We start from the raw sequence: 18,215 nt of genomic DNA, 5'->3' as shown, positions 1-18,215 counted from the left end.
TGCAATGTCCTACCTGTCAATGAATACTTCAGCTTCAATCATAACAATACAAGAGCAAACAATAGATACAAACTCAAGGTTAACCGCACCAAACTTGATTGCAGGAAATAGGACTTCAGCAATGGTGTGATCAATGTCTGGAATACTCTACCCGACTCTGTGGTTTCTTCCCCAAACCCCAAAAACTTTAACCTTAGACTGTCTACTATTGACCTCACCCCTTTCTTAAGAGGTCTGTAAGGGGCGTGCATAAGTGCACTAACGTGCCTACCATCCCTGTCTTATTGTTTCTTTTATTTTTCTTATATGCATTCATGTATTCATAATTATGTTTTTATTTATACCTATTATCTTGTAAGAAATTGACAAACCAAATAAAATAAAACAAATAAATGTATATATAGGTTTATTGTATGCTAAAGCCCTCTACAAGAAACTGAACTACTAACGGTCAAAGAGAGTTGGAAGTAGATAAGAATCAATGAAATTCAAGGTATGCTGGACTTAAATTTTGTGGGTGTGAAGGGATTTGAGATGATGAAGTGTTTGACCCTTCCCTTGGGCTCATCCTGGTCATCTCCTACAAGTAACCATTAGTAAGTATTATTAATTATAATAATTAATTCTCACCATCAGTCAATTGCAAAGGACAGCTTTATTTGGAACAGCTTTTATTTTGCAACGATATCTTTCACACCATCAAACAACAACATTTGCCTATCCCAGGTGATTGGGAAGGACTCAATAGGCAGATTAAAAATACCAGATCTGGTGTAAATATGTGGCTGACTGTGCAATGAACAACAACAATAATAATAACCATACCTCTTTTTAATAAAAACCACAGAATTGATTTGTCCCTCAATTTTAAAAGACTGGCAATTTAATCAACAATCAAATCACTTTAAAACATTAGTGAGGTTTAATAAACAAAAATAATATATTAGTGCATTTGATAGTACAGTTAAAAAAACTATGGTGCAGTGATGAAATGAACTGAACATAAAGGAAGAGGAAAAAAGGAAACTAGGAATAAGGGGAAAAATCCATATTACACCAATGTAAGATTTCCTTATTATTAAATCTAGACATAGAAACAAATTTCTCCATCATTTCATTTTAAAAATATATACATTTTTCAAAAATCGAATGAACTCATATCTTGAATCCATTCCTTAACTTCAAGAAAATAAATTCATTTACATCCACATAAAGTAAATCATGAGTATAGCAAAGACAAAAAGAGTAACCAGCTTTTCTGCAAGAAACTTTGTCTGGACTTCTGATTTTCATAAGGACTTATATGCACCAATATGCACCTGATCTCCAACACCCATGTAGCCACCAAAATCAATGTGGACCAGCATCTGAAGGTTTCTTTTTGCAAAATTTGCAAGATGGAGGGCACAACCTTGTGGCTCAAGCCATGCCCCTTTTAACTGTGCATGCATGTTAATGCAGATACAAAAGCAACAAGATGTTTGGATTGGATGACACACCCTTTGCTTTGCAGATTATGACTCTCCAGCAGACCCAGCTAGATTTAGGAACACAAAACTCTAAATCACAAGACAAACAAAAACAAGTGGTCTTCCTCCTCCCTCACCTGGAAAAAAAAAAGCTTCTAAAATGGTTAAATTCATTTTCAGTCAGTTAGATATTAAATTTAGCAGCTGGAGCAGTAAAGTATATGTTGGCCCAGAGCACACAGTGTTAGTTGATCGGTTGGCGAGTGCTGAATGAGGCAATCTACTCTATGATTGATTGTTGTGGGTGTAAAGGAAGAATTTCCCCTTTTCCCGCCATTTTCTTCTGTGCTCCCTGTATGCTATTTGATTTACCTCATGATGTTCCTGTGTTCCTGACTATCTTGTCTGCTATAAATATAAATGTTAAATGTATTTATTTATACAAAACTACAAGTTTGTGTCAGTGTCTCTGACTTCATTTGGACAGTTGCTGTGCAATTCCACGAAACAATTCAATACAAGTGCTGACTCTATAACAATAGTTGCTAGTTGTCTCATGAAATGAATTGCATTGGGTAAACTGGCTGGGTAAACTCTGTCTTTTTTTCCTTTGACTTTTAAATAGCTTTCAGTAACTTTGGTTGTGGTCTTCTTGGAAGAAATGGGATGTGGAGGCCCATCTGGTAGGTACCCAACTTGGATGGCCAATTCTAATGGATTATTATTCTGCTGAGGTTATGGACCTAATTTTCAGCATTTAACTACCGTATTTACCTGAAAATAAGACCTACCCTGAAAATAAGCCCTAGGCTGATTAAATGTGCTCCTAATAATAAGCCCCAGTGAAGGGGGATGGTCATAGCCAGCACAGGAGGTGGCGAGTGAGCACAGGTGGGCAGCTGTGGGAAGTTTGTCTTTGCATCTTTTGGCTTGCCTGCAGCTCACAAGGTGCATTAGGATTACCTGCCTTCCATCCGGCACCTCTGCCTCCATCTGCTGATGCCACCATGCAAAGATGCGCCTCCTGCAGCCGGCTGCCTGCTCCAGCCCACCAACTCTTGGCTTTCCCATGGCCTGACTCACTTAACAAATGTTTCACTTAGCAACATAAATTTGTGTTAGTCGTGGTCGTAACTCAAGAACTATCTGTAGTCTCTGTCAGCTTTTAGAGCAACTATTACATGGGGTGTTATAAGATTGGGATTGTAAGTAAGTGGTTGTTATCGGCAGATGTTTTTTTTAAATGCCACTTTTCTTCACTGAGAAGAAAACCTACATTTCCCTGTGCTTTTAAAAAACATATGTCCATTGGTATACTATTCTACTTTTGTCAAGCAGCACCTAGACAACCTTGGCTTCCTTCCAAAAGTTAAGCAGTCCCTCATCGCTTCATATTTGGTTGAGATACCATGAAATACCAAAGCTTCAGGGGCGGGATGCTACGGGTTTCGCCTGGCTCTATAGAACCGGTAGCTTTGAAGAGCAGTAGACACCGAACTGTGTTTGTTGCTGTTTGGCCCACCTGCCTGCCCAGGCTCTTACCTGTCCTTTCTTTCCTGCTTTTTCAACCTCAGCTGCTTTGCACTTTTCATCTGTCCAGGCAGCACAGCCTAAGGTTTTTTACATGAGTGCATGCGTGCAAAGTGCGCATGCGTGTGCAAAACATTGTCACCGAACCAGTAGTAACACCGGTTGAAAGCTTAGCTAGATTAGGAAGTTGAAAAACATCACAGAAGAAAGCAATGGCAAACCACTTCCACCTGGTTGCCAAGAAAACTAGAAGGGTGTGTCTTATGAAATATCAAGAGTCATATTTGACTCAGGGGAGACTTTAGCTCATACTTTTAGACACAGTGTTTTGATGTGCCAGTGGTACTTCTGTGCAGGTAAAGGAGATACTTCCAGGGGCAATTCTCTTAATATTAAAATGATTGGTGTTGTGTTATAATTACTGTGCTAAAATAAGCGCTCAAACTTGGTCTTGGGTAATAATGTTCAAGTGTATACAGTAGTTAAACCAAAGCAGGTTTAAATTGAGGTGGATTTTAAAACAGGATTGATGAGATGATGATGATATTAATACAGTATATTATTTGGCCACCTGTTTTAGTTATAAGTTTTTTTTTTAATGAAAAAGGAAGACGGGGGAAAAAAAGGAAATTGTTATATGGCTCCAGCTATTATATATGGCATGTATAAATATCAAGTAAATGATAACAACCTGGTACAGCTTAGACAGCATCTTCTTGATGAATTAATTTCATTATAACAATACACACATTTCATCATAGTTTTCTTCAGGTTGATGTTATTATTGTGAGCATAAATACATAATCCCTGTGGGTCAATAGCAATTTTGATCAAAGGTTTTCAGCCCCATCTCTACTCAGTGATGTTTAACAATGGACTTTTCCAAAGTGATTGTAAAGAGGAAGAGCTGTTCAAAGCATTTCCTTCCTCTAGGAAGATGGGTGATGGGGAATAAACTGTTGAGCTCCTTCAACGACTCCAAGCCCCACCAATATGACTGACTCCATTGCCATCATGGCGTCACTACACACTAGCTATCATGTCTCAGCTCTGATCTCAACTGGCTTGCAAAATTACCGAAAATTTAACAATTGACTCTTGCAAGCTGGCACAAGATGGCTTCAGCACACCACAGTCTGTACCATTTTCAGGCTTCTTTGTCCATCCTGTGCCCACACTTTCTAAACTACTTCCCTATCTGGGTTCTTCTTTTATACTTTCTGACTCAGGTCATCTTGCCCACTTATACACAAGGCTTGCCTCAAGAAAGAAGCAGAGGGAAACACAGATTTAGCTATTTCACTGCAAGCAGGGCATGAAAACTGGTGTCACAAGCAGTCACTTTCTAAAATATCCTTTTATTGCTTTTGCATAACCTGACAGTTCTTTGTCATTCCCCTTTGCCTATTTCTGTGGAAGAAAGTAGGCACTTGCAGATCTCCATTGCTCTTAGCTTTCCACCTACCATTCCATGTCACCCAGATGTGCTCATTTCTTCTTTATCAGCAGCTGATCTCCATCTTTCGCAAGCCAGTTTCCCCCACCTAGGATTCGGATTGTATTGAAGCTAGATCCTTGATGCTCCTGGTACGAAGCTGTAAGGGCTGCTTCTGAAGAAGCACTGCACTCTCTCTTTCTCTCTATCCTATCCGGCAAAGGTGTTTTCAAATAACGATTTGCTGAGGTGATGTTGATGCTCTGTGAATTACAAGTTGAAAAATTGCTCTTAGGGTGCCATGGGCGATTTTCCACACCGAGGCATACTCAGGCTGTAATTGTGGGCGTGCTTTGGGAATTGTGAAAGCCAGACTATTGCTTGACAGTCTGCACAGCAGCTGCCTGCCCTGGGACTCTGCAATTTGAAAAGCAGATGGAGAGGCTGATACCATCGCCATTGAGAATAAAGGCAATTGCTCTGTGTCAGGTCTACTCATCAGCTACAATAATCAAGCTTAAGACATCTTAGTCACTGAATATATTGCACGATTGCTGGTCCTCCTCCTCCTCCTCATCTTCGTCTTCCCTTTATTCTATTGGTAAGAAGGGCTGTGCTAATGGGTAGAGTCAATGTTTGGTAAACTGGAGATGAAGATCTGTCAACCACACCAAGCCACGAACACAATATAATGATATCCTCTTTCCCGCCCATGCAAAATCAAGTCCAACACCTCCCTGGAATACATAAAAGGGAAGCTGCTTCCAGCTCTGGATCCAGAGGGATTTGGCTTTCTTTGGGCTCAGCACTCTCCAGCTACTCCTTTATTTTAAACTTTGTCCCAGCTGCTACTAGTCCTCTTCATTTTCTTTGTTGCTCTCTTGACCAGAACACAAGAATGTCTTTCCAGACCATCTGCCAAGGCTCCAAGGGGAGCAGAAGGGGTTACAGCTCATGCTCTGCTTTTGGTGGCGGCACCGGAGGCGGAATCAGGCGTAGCTATTCTTCATGCAGGGGATATGGTGGTGGTATGAGAGGCCAGTATGGTAGCAGGAGTCTCCATAACTATGGTGGAGTTACAAGGATTTCCTATGGACCTGGCTATGGAGGGGGCATCTGTGGGGGATATGGTGGAGGCTATGGAGGAATAGGAGGTAGCTGTGGAGGAATAGGAGGTGGCTATGGAGGAATAGGGGGTGGTTATGGAGGAATGGGAGGTGGTTATGGAGGAATGGGAGGTGGGTTAGGTGGTAGAGGATTCGGCGGCCTTGGAGGTATTGGCAGTGTCCAAGTGGATCCAAGTCTTCTGCGACCGGTCCGGGTAGATATTGACCCCCAAATACAGCAAGTAAAAAATCAAGAGAAGGAGCAGATCAAAGTCCTCAACAATCAGTTTGCTTCCTTCATTGATAAGGTAGGTTAACAGAACAGAAAATGCTATGTTTTTGATTGGTGTCATGGAATGCATGTCAGCTGACAAAACTTGATGCAATTGGTGCTCAGCAATCTAGTAACATCTAAAGTTCCTGGTGTGAATTCATTTACCAACTCTCTTTATTTGGAAGTTACATAGAATATTCTAAGAAACTTTGATATCATGAGACTTACAAAGATTCCTAGTAACTATTTAAAACGTTGCTGTTTGTTGGGCTCTGGGAAATGGATGAATTGAATAGAAGCAAATGTCTGGGAAGTAGTAGAAAACCAGAAAAAGTGATTAGGGTGTTCATTAGCAGATAGATTTTCAAAATGATTTCAGGATAACAGAAAGCTTTGCCACTTAAAAAGTAGCATGTGTGGAATTTATAAGACAAAATGTAACTGATTGCCGTATATATGCCTGAACGTTTCCACACAACTTTTTAAAAAGGTATTTTGTAAGGGCTAAATCAGTTGCTGGCCTTCAAAGCCTCTTACCGGAACTGGAGATGCCAAGGATTAACTGGAGATGCCAAGGATTAAAAATGCCAAGCATGGAAAAACTATCACAAGCTTTTCAAATAATGATGCCTTGCTACTGAAAATGTTTGTGTACATCATTTGTAGTCTACTAAAAAAGAGGCAGCGTTTGCATTTCTGGGATGAGTCTGTCTGGAATATTCTTGCTCAGCACAAGTAACCACATAGGCTCTTGTAAAGTGCCTGACCCAGAATAGAGTTTGAAGGATACAGAACAAGCCCTTCATTGATTTCCACTGGCAGCTGAAGGAAGTCCAGTGAAGTTCATGAACTTCTCAAAATACTTGTGTCCTTTAGATCGTCTTCTCATTCCCCAGATGATCAGAGTTTCAATTTTACAAAGAAAAGAAAGGCGAAATAGAGAAGGGAACATAATGAATTTGCTCCTTTCTCTCAAGTTAAGGTTCATTTAGCTGGAATGGTCCAGCTTTGCTGTTAATTTTCCTCCACAGTTATCCCAATGTGTTGTGGTGGCAATTCCCTCAACTAATTTCTTTTATAGGTTCGCTTTCTGGAGCAACAAAACAAGGTATTGCAAACCAAATGGCAAATCCTCCAACAACAGTCACAAGGCATTGGTCCAACTATGAATCTGGATGCCCAGTTCCAGCAATTCCTAAATAACTTGAGGAATCAGATTGAAAGTATCCGCAGCCAGAAAGCACAGCTGTCCACAGAACTCCAAAGTATGCAGCATTACGTGGAAGACTACAAGAACAAGTGAGAACTTCAGAAACAACAAACCACTGTGTCCCTTTCAGCTGTTGGCACTTGCAGTCAAGTGATAGTCTGTCCCACAGATGAGCAGCAGATCACAATAGCAATAGCACTTACTTATTTACTGCTTTATAGTGCTTTACAGCCCTCTGTAAGTGGTTTACAGAGTCAGCATATTGCCCCCAACAATCTGGGTCCTCATTTTACCCATCTTGGATGGATGGAAGGCTGAATCAACCTTGAGCCTGGTGGGGTTTGATCTGCCAAAGTGCAGGCAACTGGCTGCAGTAGAAGTAGCTTGCAGCACAGCACTCTAACCACTGCGCCATCGAGGCTCTATACAATAATACCATTGAACATAATTCTTGAGAAACCTTTCCACAAAGAATGCTCTTTGCAGGTGCTGCTCCAAGCCCTGGAGAACATAAATATTGCAGTCCAACATTATAGATATAAAGTAGGGGGATAACATTACAATCAGCATAGGAAGTCCCATGAACAAAGGTGGGAGAATTAATATCTTAGTGCTTCTTTGATGAATTTGTTCACATTCTATTCATTGTGTTTATTATGATAGCTTTGTATTTATCTTGAATTCTTGTATTTAGTATTTAGCTTGGCTTCTGTAGTCTATGTGTGATTGCATTCAAAGTCCTGGTCAAGAAATCAATGAACTCACTTGCTTTTTCTTCTAGGTATGAAGAGGAGATCAACAGACGCACAACGGCTGAGAATGATTTTGTTGTGCTGAAAAAGGTGAGAGAGGAATATCTGGCAGTTTGCTACAAACATGGAAGGCATAATCCAGGGACAGAATTGAATCGTTCTTTAAGATTTCTCCAATTTTTAAGAACTAAGTCACCATGGTCAAAAATCTACATGTAGGCCTATCTTTCTGTTGCCAAAAAGGCTACATGATATAGTTATAGGATTACAGTCCATATCTGAATCTTGTTCTATATGGAAAAGTAGAATGGTATCAAATTAGGAATTTCCTTAATACATTTGTTTTCCATCTTCAGGGAGTCTGATATATTAAAAGGTATTTTGAATTGAGACAGAACCATGAATAGAAAGGAGCAAATCTCTAGATGTTTGTTTGTCAAATTCCATTTGTCAAGATTAAGATTTATTTGATCAAGTTTATACAAAAATGTGAATGTGTAATATTTTGCGCTCTCTCTCTCTCTCTCCCTCCTTCCCTCCCTCCCTCCCTCCTACCTATCTATCATCTATCTAATCTCTATCATCTATCATCTCACATTTTCCTAATCTTTATATGGCGTTTGTTATTAGTAAACTGCATTGCCAAATTCAGAGAATTAGAAATGTTGACTTAACTAATTTTGCTCCTCAGAGTTGACTAAAAGTAATAATTTGACATTGAAATCAAAACTTATTATCCTCTCTCCTTAACTGTTAAAAAAGGATTATGCACCTATTTATAAATTCAGTAGCTCCTGATATGTCTGAATAGTAAACATGTTATCCCTGTAATTCACAGTGGATCTTTTAGACTAGTCAAAAAGATGGTATTATGTGTTGAAGCTTGCTGATACCTGATTTGATCTGAAAAAGTTTGCTGTCTGTAATTACTCAATGAAGAATAGAAGCAGCAATTTTGTCCTACTTATATGTATTTTCCAGTGTATTGTTTCTTCACATGTTGCTGATGTGGTCTTTCAAAAACAGAGAGCTGAAGACTTAAAATTAAACAACCTAAAAGGAACATACAAAGCTCTTTGTGTAGACTTGCTAAAAAGAGTTCAGATATGGTTCAACTGGGGATGAGACTTGTTGAAGATTTACACTGACATTCTTTTGGATTCTTGTAGGATGTGGATTGTTCCTATTTGTCCAAGAGCAACTTGGAAGTAAGAGTTGTTGCTTTGGCTGAGCAGATTGACTTCCTGAGAAAAATCTTTGATGTGGTAAGGAATGGTTTAGTTTCACTGATTAAAAGGAAGAGAGTGTCTTCAGGTTCTGCTGAACCCAAATTCAGATTTGTCTTTATGTATACCATGATCCTTTCCTTCCAAGAAAGAATTTTATTTCATAAAGGGCATGTTCACAGCAGTGGTGGGATTCAAATTTTTTTACTACCGGTTCTGTGGGCATGGCTTGGTGGGTATGGCATGGCTTGGAGGGTGTGGCAGGGGAAGGATACTGTAAAATCTCCATTCTCTCCCCAATCCTGGGGGAAGATTACCACCGCTTCTCAGAACTACTCAAAATTTCTGCTATCAGTTCTTCAGAACTGGTCAGAACCTGCTGAATATCACCTCTGGTTCACAGGACACAGCCTTCAGTGATTTCGGTTACAAGAGCAAAAAATGTCCACATTATAACAGCAAATGTTCTTAGAATAGTCAGATGGCTGACTTTATCTTCCTTTTTCACCCATCTAAAAACAAGGCCCTCGAAGGTGGAGACCCTAGACACAGGATGGAGGAAAACCATTCCTTCTTCTAGCTCTCTTTTATGAGTGGTCATCAACTTTAGTGATGACTACCCTTCAGTGATGTTCAAAGTTAAACAACACCACTGAAAAAAAGTGATTTATGATCATTTCCCACATGACTGTTGTAGCATCTCCATGGTCCCATGGTCAAAATTCAGATGCTTGGCAACTGCCTCATATTTATGATGGATGGAGTGTCCTGGCATTATGTGATCGCCTTTTGCAACCTTCTGACAAGCAAAGTCAATGGGGAAGCAGATGAAGATTAAGATGAAGAGTGGTGAAATAGGGGAAAAGTGAGGCAGATTGCCAACCTAACTCATGCTTTTGGGATTCTTTATAGGAAATCTCTCAGTACCAGACTGGAGGCCAAGACACCTCAGTAGTAGTGAGCATGGATAATAATACCTACTTGAATTTGGAAGGTATTATCGATGAAGTAAGGAGCCAGTATGAAGAGATTGCTCGCAGTAGCCGAGCTGAGGCTGAGTCTTGGTATCACTCCCAGGTAAGTAATCACACTGAGACAAGGAAATAAAATCCCCTAATTTATCTTATGCTTTTCTAGGAAGCAGGAACTCCTGAGGATTCAAACTACAGAATCACAGAACATTGCATTAGGGACTTTCTGCTTCTACTCGTTTGCTGAGATTACTATTGAAATGGTTGTTCTCTTTCTCCATGAGGTCCCTGCAAATTGGACTTCAGCTTCTCTGCAGACTTCTAAGGCTGAATTTGTAGTTCCCTCACCAAAGTACAATATTGATAATTCTCTGAAGAAAGCCTTGGCAACAAACACCATGACTGATATTGATAAATCAGCTTTTCCCTGCCTGGTACCTTCCAAAGTTGTAGAATGCTTATCTTGTAAGTTCTCAGCTGTGTTTCTGGGAAATGCAGTTCTGCCTCATCTTGAAGAGGTCAGATTGAGGAAGGCTGGGAGTGAGAGGCCTAAAAATCTGACCAAGGAGCAACCAATCAGTCCTAAAGATGCCCAATCTCAGTATTGACACACAGGGTAGGAATGAACATGAATAGTGAGTTGTGGGGACCCTATTTTAATAACTTTTTAGGTTTTTAAGCCTCTTCATTTTCTGAACAATGTGACAGAAAGCAGTTATCTGAGCCAAAATGGTCCTTAATTATCCAGGACAGATGTTGATGTATCATTTATATAGACTCTTCAACCATGCCCAGATTCAGTCAACTACAAAGTGACTTAAAATGATTTAGCAGCTTCTGCATCTCAACCCTAAGACCTTAGGTATGGAGTCAGTACTCACAATGCTTTACAAAGCCCTTTTTGGGAACCATGATAATCAAACGGATGTCAAATCAATATGAAGTGTGAAAGCCATGGCTCTGTGGAGGTGGCTGAAGTACAACTTCAAGCATCCCTTACCATTAACTATGCTGTCTGGGCCTGCTGGAAATTGTAATGTAATTGTAAATGTTCGTTCGGCCATCCTATGCCATCCCTGAGCTATTCTGCTTCCATTGTCATCCACTGGGCTGATGCAGCAAAATGGATAATTACACTTTTTCTGCCCAACAGTTTGAAGCTCTGCAGCACACAGCAGGACGGCATGGTGACAATCTGCGCAACACCAGGCAGGAGATTCAGGAGTTGACTAGGAACATCCAGAGACTGCGTTCAGAAATTGAGCATGTCAAGAAGCAGGTATGGAATGTGTAGGGAAGAATTACAATTCAATCTCCTTGGGAGATCCAGGTCACTGTATGAGTGTTGAATTCACCTTTACAAAGGGGAAGAATCTCTTAGTGAGAGCTTGTGCAGAATCTTATTCTAAGGACACATGATTTATTTTTTAAATCATATATTTTAATTGCTTTTTTTATCATTTGATTTAAGATCTTGAAGCACATTTCTGTTTCTCAGGCAGATAGCACTCTGACTCAGTAGCTTAATACATTTCACTGAAACTTGCCAAACTCCTTTTAAACTACTTCTCCCATCTTTCAATGTGGTAAGAGCTGAACAACAGCACCACATATCTCATTGCATCATCATAGCTGAGCTCTCTTGTACACAAGATGAATTGCATTACCTTTATGTAAGTCCAGGTGTGACATTATTGGCTTAAATAGCAAAACTGAATGGGTGTTGCAATGTGAATTACATTGGTTTGGGGATAGAATCTGTTTTGCAGTGGTTGAAAAGGAAAAGCCATGTACCAAGAAAGGGCTGTAGTTCATGGTAGAAGACTGGTTTGGCAGGAATCATGTCTTAGGAGTCTTCAGGTAGGGCTGGAGAATCTTCACACATCTTTAAATCATAAAGATCTGCTATATTTGTCACCGTCAGCAATTCTGAACTGGATGAGCCAATGGTACAACTGCGTGTTCTTCATTCTTAGCTTCTTAATAATTTTAAACTGCTCTTCAGTGGTTCATGGGAGAACATGATACATGCTCAAGTATTGATGTGTGTAGCTGAAAAGCATCTGTTCTGCTACACATATTTTATGCACCATATAGATAAGGAAACTCTTCACAACAATCCCCTTTGATTATGAGGCTTCAGTTAAGGTCCATAGATACTGACTGGGCTTGGGGAAGGAACAAGGAGTCAAGCCTTATCCCAAGGATACTTTTTTTTTCAAAGGACTTTCTTTATTTTTGCTTGAAGACGTTTTGCTTGTCATCCACGAAGCTTTTTCAGTTCTTCAGAATTGAAGAAGCTTCTTGGATGAGAAGTGAAATGTGTTCAAGGAAAAACAAGAAAACTCCAGGTTCCTTTGGGGAAAAAAAAAAGCATCCTTGGGACAATCATGAGCTGGATGAATGAGAATCTTCATAGACAAGTTAAGCCTTGCTACAAAAGGCTTAAAAAACCTTCTAAGATATGTCTTTTCCATGCTGATGCTGAAGTGCACTGGGAGATTGTTAAGCAAAATAAGAAGAGTTCACATTTCGGCTGTGCCCAAATATAAGCCCATTCACAGAAAATGTCTACATCGGTCTACCACAGTATAGCTGGAAAAGGCCTTCTGGCTTGATATAAGGAAGTGTCTTACCGCTCTCCTATCAACTCAGAGGTGGTATAAGTAAATCACCACCATACTTTGAGAAATAAGGGAAAGAAAGCATCCTGGTTTACAACCTCAAAATTGAAAAGCAGAAGGAATCATAGTAACAGGGTTCCATCTTTTAAAGGAACGATAACTGGAAAAAAAAAGTGGAGTGTAAAATGATTTAGCTCTCTAACTCCATTATATGTTTGATGGTGCTTCAGAAAAGAACAATAGCAAAAAAAGTTGTGTCAGAGGATCTGACATTTAGGGCTTGCCTGGACAGAAATCAGGAATCCATTAGAGTTGGCAGCTTATACATTCAAATAAATAAAAAGTAATAATACCTTTTTAAAAATTGGATTGAGCATCTGGACTGGAACATGAGAATAAAAAAAGTCTGCAATATTCAGACAGAGTGCTGGGCCCTTTATCATTGCTGAGCATCTACAATGAATCATCAAATTCCTAGGACCAAGGAAATGATTTGATTTGATCACTAACAGTGTTTCCATGCAGGGCATTCTGCCACCTACGCAGACTGCTTTGTAACATATAATATGAACAGAAGCATTTCTTAGATCCAAAGTCTGCTTTTTTTTAAAAAAAGAAAAAGCTAAATTGTGTAAGAAAGTATATTTCTGAAATAAGATGCTTAAAGGAAAATAGCTTACACTGGGGAATTTATGCAGTATATTAAAAGCCTACACTAGCCTACAGGAAATGTAAGTTAACAAAGAATGATATCATGGAAACTAATACTAGAAACTGATATTATCTTGAGATCATTTATGTTAAAACACAATTAGAGGTAATTATGTTAAAATACTTTTGCATTTGGATAGTTGAAAAAAAAGGGTGAGTTTTAACAGATCGTTTTTTAAAAGTGAAACCAAACAAAACAGGGAACTCAGATTAATGGATGGATTAATTATTTTTCTGATTTGGACATCTCTCGCTCCCAAGTGCTACCACACAAGAGATAGTGCAGAAGTATCAAATTATTTACAGTGGGTTTAAATTTATGCATTTATTTAGTGCAACCTCAAGGCAAAATCCAGAGCAGGAGTCCCGGAAGCAGTTCGTGACAGTGTACAATCATGTTCTGGTAACTCCTGTGACGCAGCTGGAACTAACCGTATCGGCTCTGCTGTTCCATTAGACTATTTCAGTGATGTGAAGAGGGGGGATCTGCCGCTTGGGTAACAGTTAATCCTCCATTTTAAATTACCCAGGCCTCATGCTCTGGACAGGACACTCCAGCTTTGCACACAGCATTGAAATAACACGGGAAGTGGCAGTTACCGGTTTCATAGCACGATGCCATGGTCTCTTGAGACTGAAGGATGCCAAGTCAATTCAATTCAATTTAGTGCAGAGAAAAAAACCTCAGAACTATTGGTGGAAGCCCCTGGAAAATTTCCCAAATGAAATAGAATCACAGCATGATAAACACTTCATCTAAAAGGAGTTAAAAAGATGCTCACAGTGGCAACTAGAGCTGTTTGTTATCTCTGTTGCCTTGCAGTGTGCTAAATTGCAGTCGGACATCGCTGAAGTCGAGGAACGTGGTGAACTGGCTCTCCGAGATGCGAAGCAAAAACTGCATGATTTGGAATGCGCCTTGGCGAAAGACAAGGAAGAATTGGCTCGCCTCCTGAAAGAGTACCAAGAGCTGCTAAACGTCAAGCTTGCTCTGGATATCGAAATTGCCATGTACAGGAAACTGCTGGAAGGAGAAGAGAGCAGGTTTGTCTTCTGGTCTCTATAAGGAGTTGGGTCTGGTTTTAAATGGGCCAAGTATCTACAAGCTAAATCTGGCTAAAAATCTACCAATAAATCATATAAATGATGTCTATTTAAATATCTGAATAGTTAAGAGATTGTCTTGTCAATATTTAACTCCCTAATTTGGGGAAAAGAGGTTTCATTTGGAACTTCTGGAGTTCTGGCTTGCCTTTGGAAATGTTGATGTACTTCATTACACGGGGGTGCTCCAGGTTTTGCCCACTACCCTACCTGGATTCGAAAGGTGCTTCTTTTGTGGCTTCGTTTGCAGATAGGACATGAGGATTCATGAGTGGAGGGATCCACCTTGCAAACAACAAAACTGACAATATCATATGGAACTATCACTTGACCTATTGGGCAATTGTTTGTTTCATGAAGGAGAATTTTGTTCAAAAATCACCTGGTGTTTTTTTTTTTTTTTGCTTTAAACAGGCTTTGTGGCTCAGGATCTCAAGTCCATGTCTGTAAGTACCTTATGTCTTCCCCCGAATAGATTTATAGTTTTTAAAGTTGTGAAGATGTGCATACTAAATCTGTATTTTCTTTACAGCTGTGCGGCGTGGTAGCATTGGAGGTGGAATTGGCGGAGGAATGGGAGGTGGCATTTGTGGCGGCATTGGAAGTGGTGTTGTCGGTAGCATCGGCGGAGGGAGCTGTGGCTATGGAAGTGGAGGCTATGGTGGCATTATAAGTGGTGGAGGGGCTGGCGGCTCAGTCTGTGGAGGAGGTGGATTCTCTCACGGCTCAGGAAGTGGTTCCGGCACTGTCATCCGAAGAATCACCACGTCCAGCTCGTGCACCAAATCAAGCGGAAGATATTAGGCATCTCTCCCGGCCCCCCACAAAGGAAAGGAACATCTTTTAGCTGCTTGTGTAAACGCAACTCTTTCAACCCCATTCTGGCAACTCAAAAAAGAACAAATGGTGTCTTCTAAAGCCCAAGATCTGGTCTCTATTTACCTCCCAGAGGAAATCTGCAACCAGTCCCCGCCAAGGAGGTCATCGTCCATCTTACTTCTATTGCTTTCGATGACCAGTCATGAAATGGTAATCAAATTCCATTTTAGGACATCCAAGAGAGAAATGCTTGAAAGAAAGGGGAGATGAATCAACTATGAATCTGGGTTTTGCTTCCTTAAGTATGCTGTACATATTTGGCCTAGTTGATGGCTGCCAAATAGTGATGTGCATGAAAGAGAGCTTTCCTGCCTGGAGTCTTCTTCCGACCAATGGTTCTCTTCAGTCTTTCTATAGTTCCCTGCTTCATTAAGGAGATCATTTGTTTTCACTGTATATGTCTAGGTCAATGTTAGGCAGGTCAAACTTGTGCTGATAAGTTAAATGCCAATGTTCTCAAACCACCATCGCATTTCCACTCAACAGTTGAGTTTGCAGAAAGACAGGGTCCTGCAGAATCCTGAACAAGCAACAATTCATGGTTAGGAAATCAGGAATTGAGGACTGTGCTGTGAAAACATTCAATCTTGGGCCAGTTTTGCGGATTATGTTGCACCTATCTTCATTTCTTAGGCTTTCTTTCCCATTTTCTTAGGAGCTGATCATTTTCAATAAACTGCAGTCAAGTTAGATGTTGTCTCATTTTTTTTAAATGGTTGATTTCACGCATATCATTTTACTTCAAAAATGGACCATCCTTGAAGTGGCTTGCACAAACCTTATGTATTATATTCTGGGAAATAACTCTTCATGAAGAGGTAGTCTTTATTTATAATTTTATATTTGTTTGTCTGAGAGTAGGCTTCCCTGAATTAATTGGATTTCCTTTAGAGGAAACATACATTAGGGATGCACACCAATCCCTAAATATGGTCTCCATAAAGCAGCATATAGTAAGATTGGGCAATATGGAGTCAGGCAAAAAATTTCATGATTAATTGGCCTATTCAGTGCTACTTATTTGGAGCGTGGAGGGCTCTGGTTTCAAAGAGCATTCATGATTGGATGAAACTTGGATATGTTGTGTACCATCTGCCAGGAACTTCTCAAATACTTCAAAGCTGCTGCTCCTGGACCTGTGGAGCAGTCTTCTGTAGTTGATGTCCAACCCTAGGAAAAGATGTAATTGACTGATCTTCTGGGAGTTATCTATGTTTGCTCAAAATCATATGTTTCATGGAAATCAGGGTTGTGGACAATCTGGATGTATTCCATTGAATAGGCCAATTAAATACCCATTTTGCCTTAAAGCCAGAAATATCCCAATTAAAAGAATTCAGTGTAACATAAGAAAAACCAAACTTAAGCATGATGATAAATGGGAGTAGTTTAACCATGGATGCTTCATGTCAATGAATTCCTCAGCCTTTAAAAGCCTTTAACTTTGGTTGGATGATGGTCTTTTTGGTTGTTGCTGTTTTTAAACTACCTACCCAAGGTCTAATTTTGAAAAATATTGCTTTGTATTCAGAATTGTTAGCCTAAAACTGGTATGGAAATTTTAATTTCAGCTTGGATGCTACATCTAGCTTTTTTTGAGTTTGCCATCTGCAGAATCTCAGGAATAGTCCTCGCTTCTCAAAATGATTTTTATCCAGTTGTTTTATCTCCTGCTTATTATTTGCATCTGTTCTAAAAATTAGGATGGTATCCAGGAAACTATCTCATGTCATGCTGTGAAATAGGCTTGATTACCCCCTAAGGTAGGTCAAATAGTTGACTCCCAATGAATGAACAATATCTTGTGCATGTCAGAACACAGATGTACAATGTGGCCCAGCACAAGGATGCTGGATCAGTCTGAGAATAACTGAAACCGATAATTCCATTTCACATCATTAAGGATTAAGTTGGGATTTGGTTGGCTCTGTGATCAGTTTATCTGAAACTGCACTAAAGTTAGATAGCTGAAGTGTGGGAGAGGGTGACTAGTCTTCTCAACAATGAAAATCCAGCATTTCCTGCCTCCTTTCAACATCATAAATGTACTCCAGTACCAGTATCAGTACCAGTAGCAACTACACGCCTCCTTTTGCTGCATCCTCAGCTCAGAGTTATGCTGGGTAGGATGCGATGGGGTTGGTTGGGATGGGGTGGAGGCTGCAGTGCAGCAAGTTACATGAAGGTTATCCACACTACCTTTTCCTGTAGCAGCTAGCTCTCTCTTTTCCTCAGCTACTATTGCTCTGTCATTTCAATCATTTCCCCAGGGCATCTTCAAAGATACAAAAGCATCTTCCTGTGTAGCCTTTTCTGGAATCGCTCAATCACGATTTTGCCAAAATAACAGGCTTCTGTGAAAACTGAATGATGATTTAATACTTGGCTGCTAGAGAACCTGATGGAGATGAATGCATACCGTACATAACAATAAAGGAGAATATTTGTAGCTCAGTGTCCAGCACCGATGAGGTTACCTAGTTTGGGTAATGACATGACTGAAAAAAAATAAGCAAGCTCAGAGAGCACCAAGGACCCCCTATAGTGTATGTTTCAGGAAGGAGACATCGACACTGAGGGAGTCACAGATTTTCAATCTTGATGTTCTTTTTCCTCTCTTTCTAAATAATTGTATTACATTCTACAAATGTTACAGTTGACATTTCCTAAAAAGAATTACATAATAGTATATAATGTGTGGAATCTAATATAAAAACCACCATAAACTTTAAACTTTGTTATATATTAAGTGCTGTGTGTACATAAGGAAAAAAAACGCACTTTATTAAACTATCTAAACAAAAACCATAAAAATATAAAAAGAGTAGATTAAAAATGCAAATGCAAATAATAGCTAAAACAATTTAACCAACAAAACTAAAAAAAACCCTTACATATATACAGAGAGAGACAGAGAAATAAAA

General features: G+C 39.7%; 1 protein-coding gene across 1 annotated transcript; it reads left to right on the top strand.

Annotated features, from left to right (window-relative positions):
* Nucleotides 1-5,198: 5,198 nt before the first annotated feature.
* LOC113445508 (keratin, type II cytoskeletal 7-like) lies at nt 5,199-15,981 on the top strand. Its single transcript, XM_026714720.2, has 9 exons — nt 5,199-5,848; nt 6,896-7,113; nt 7,806-7,866; nt 8,946-9,041; nt 9,915-10,079; nt 11,127-11,252; nt 14,132-14,352; nt 14,827-14,858; nt 14,945-15,981. The coding sequence occupies exons 1-9, from the start codon at nt 5,333-5,335 to the stop codon at nt 15,214-15,216; spliced, it is 1,707 nt and encodes a 568-aa protein (XP_026570505.1). The 5' UTR covers nt 5,199-5,332; the 3' UTR covers nt 15,217-15,981.
* The last annotated feature ends 2,234 nt before the right edge of the window (nt 15,982-18,215 follow it).

The sequence above is a fragment of the Pseudonaja textilis genome, chromosome 2, assembly GCF_049901715.1.
Source record: "Pseudonaja textilis isolate UNSWEBS1 chromosome 2, rPseTex1.2, whole genome shotgun sequence".
Lineage (NCBI taxonomy): Eukaryota > Metazoa > Chordata > Lepidosauria > Squamata > Elapidae > Pseudonaja > Pseudonaja textilis.
Note: the sequence above shows the minus strand (reverse complement) of the source record. Positions and strands in the feature narration are given on the sequence as shown.

Bases quoted from the DNA above. Each gene is read 5' to 3' on its own strand.
- LOC113445508 (XM_026714720.2), top strand. From the start codon at position 5,333: ATGTCTTTCCAGACCATCTGCCAAGGCTCCAAGGGGAGCAGAAGGGGT. The intron at 7,867-8,945 runs GTGAGAGAGGAA...GGATTCTTGTAG, and splicing joins ATTTTGTTGTGCTGAAAAAG to GATGTGGATTGTTCCTATTT. The intron at 14,859-14,944 runs GTAAGTACCTTA...TTTTCTTTACAG, and splicing joins AGGATCTCAAGTCCATGTCT to CTGTGCGGCGTGGTAGCATT.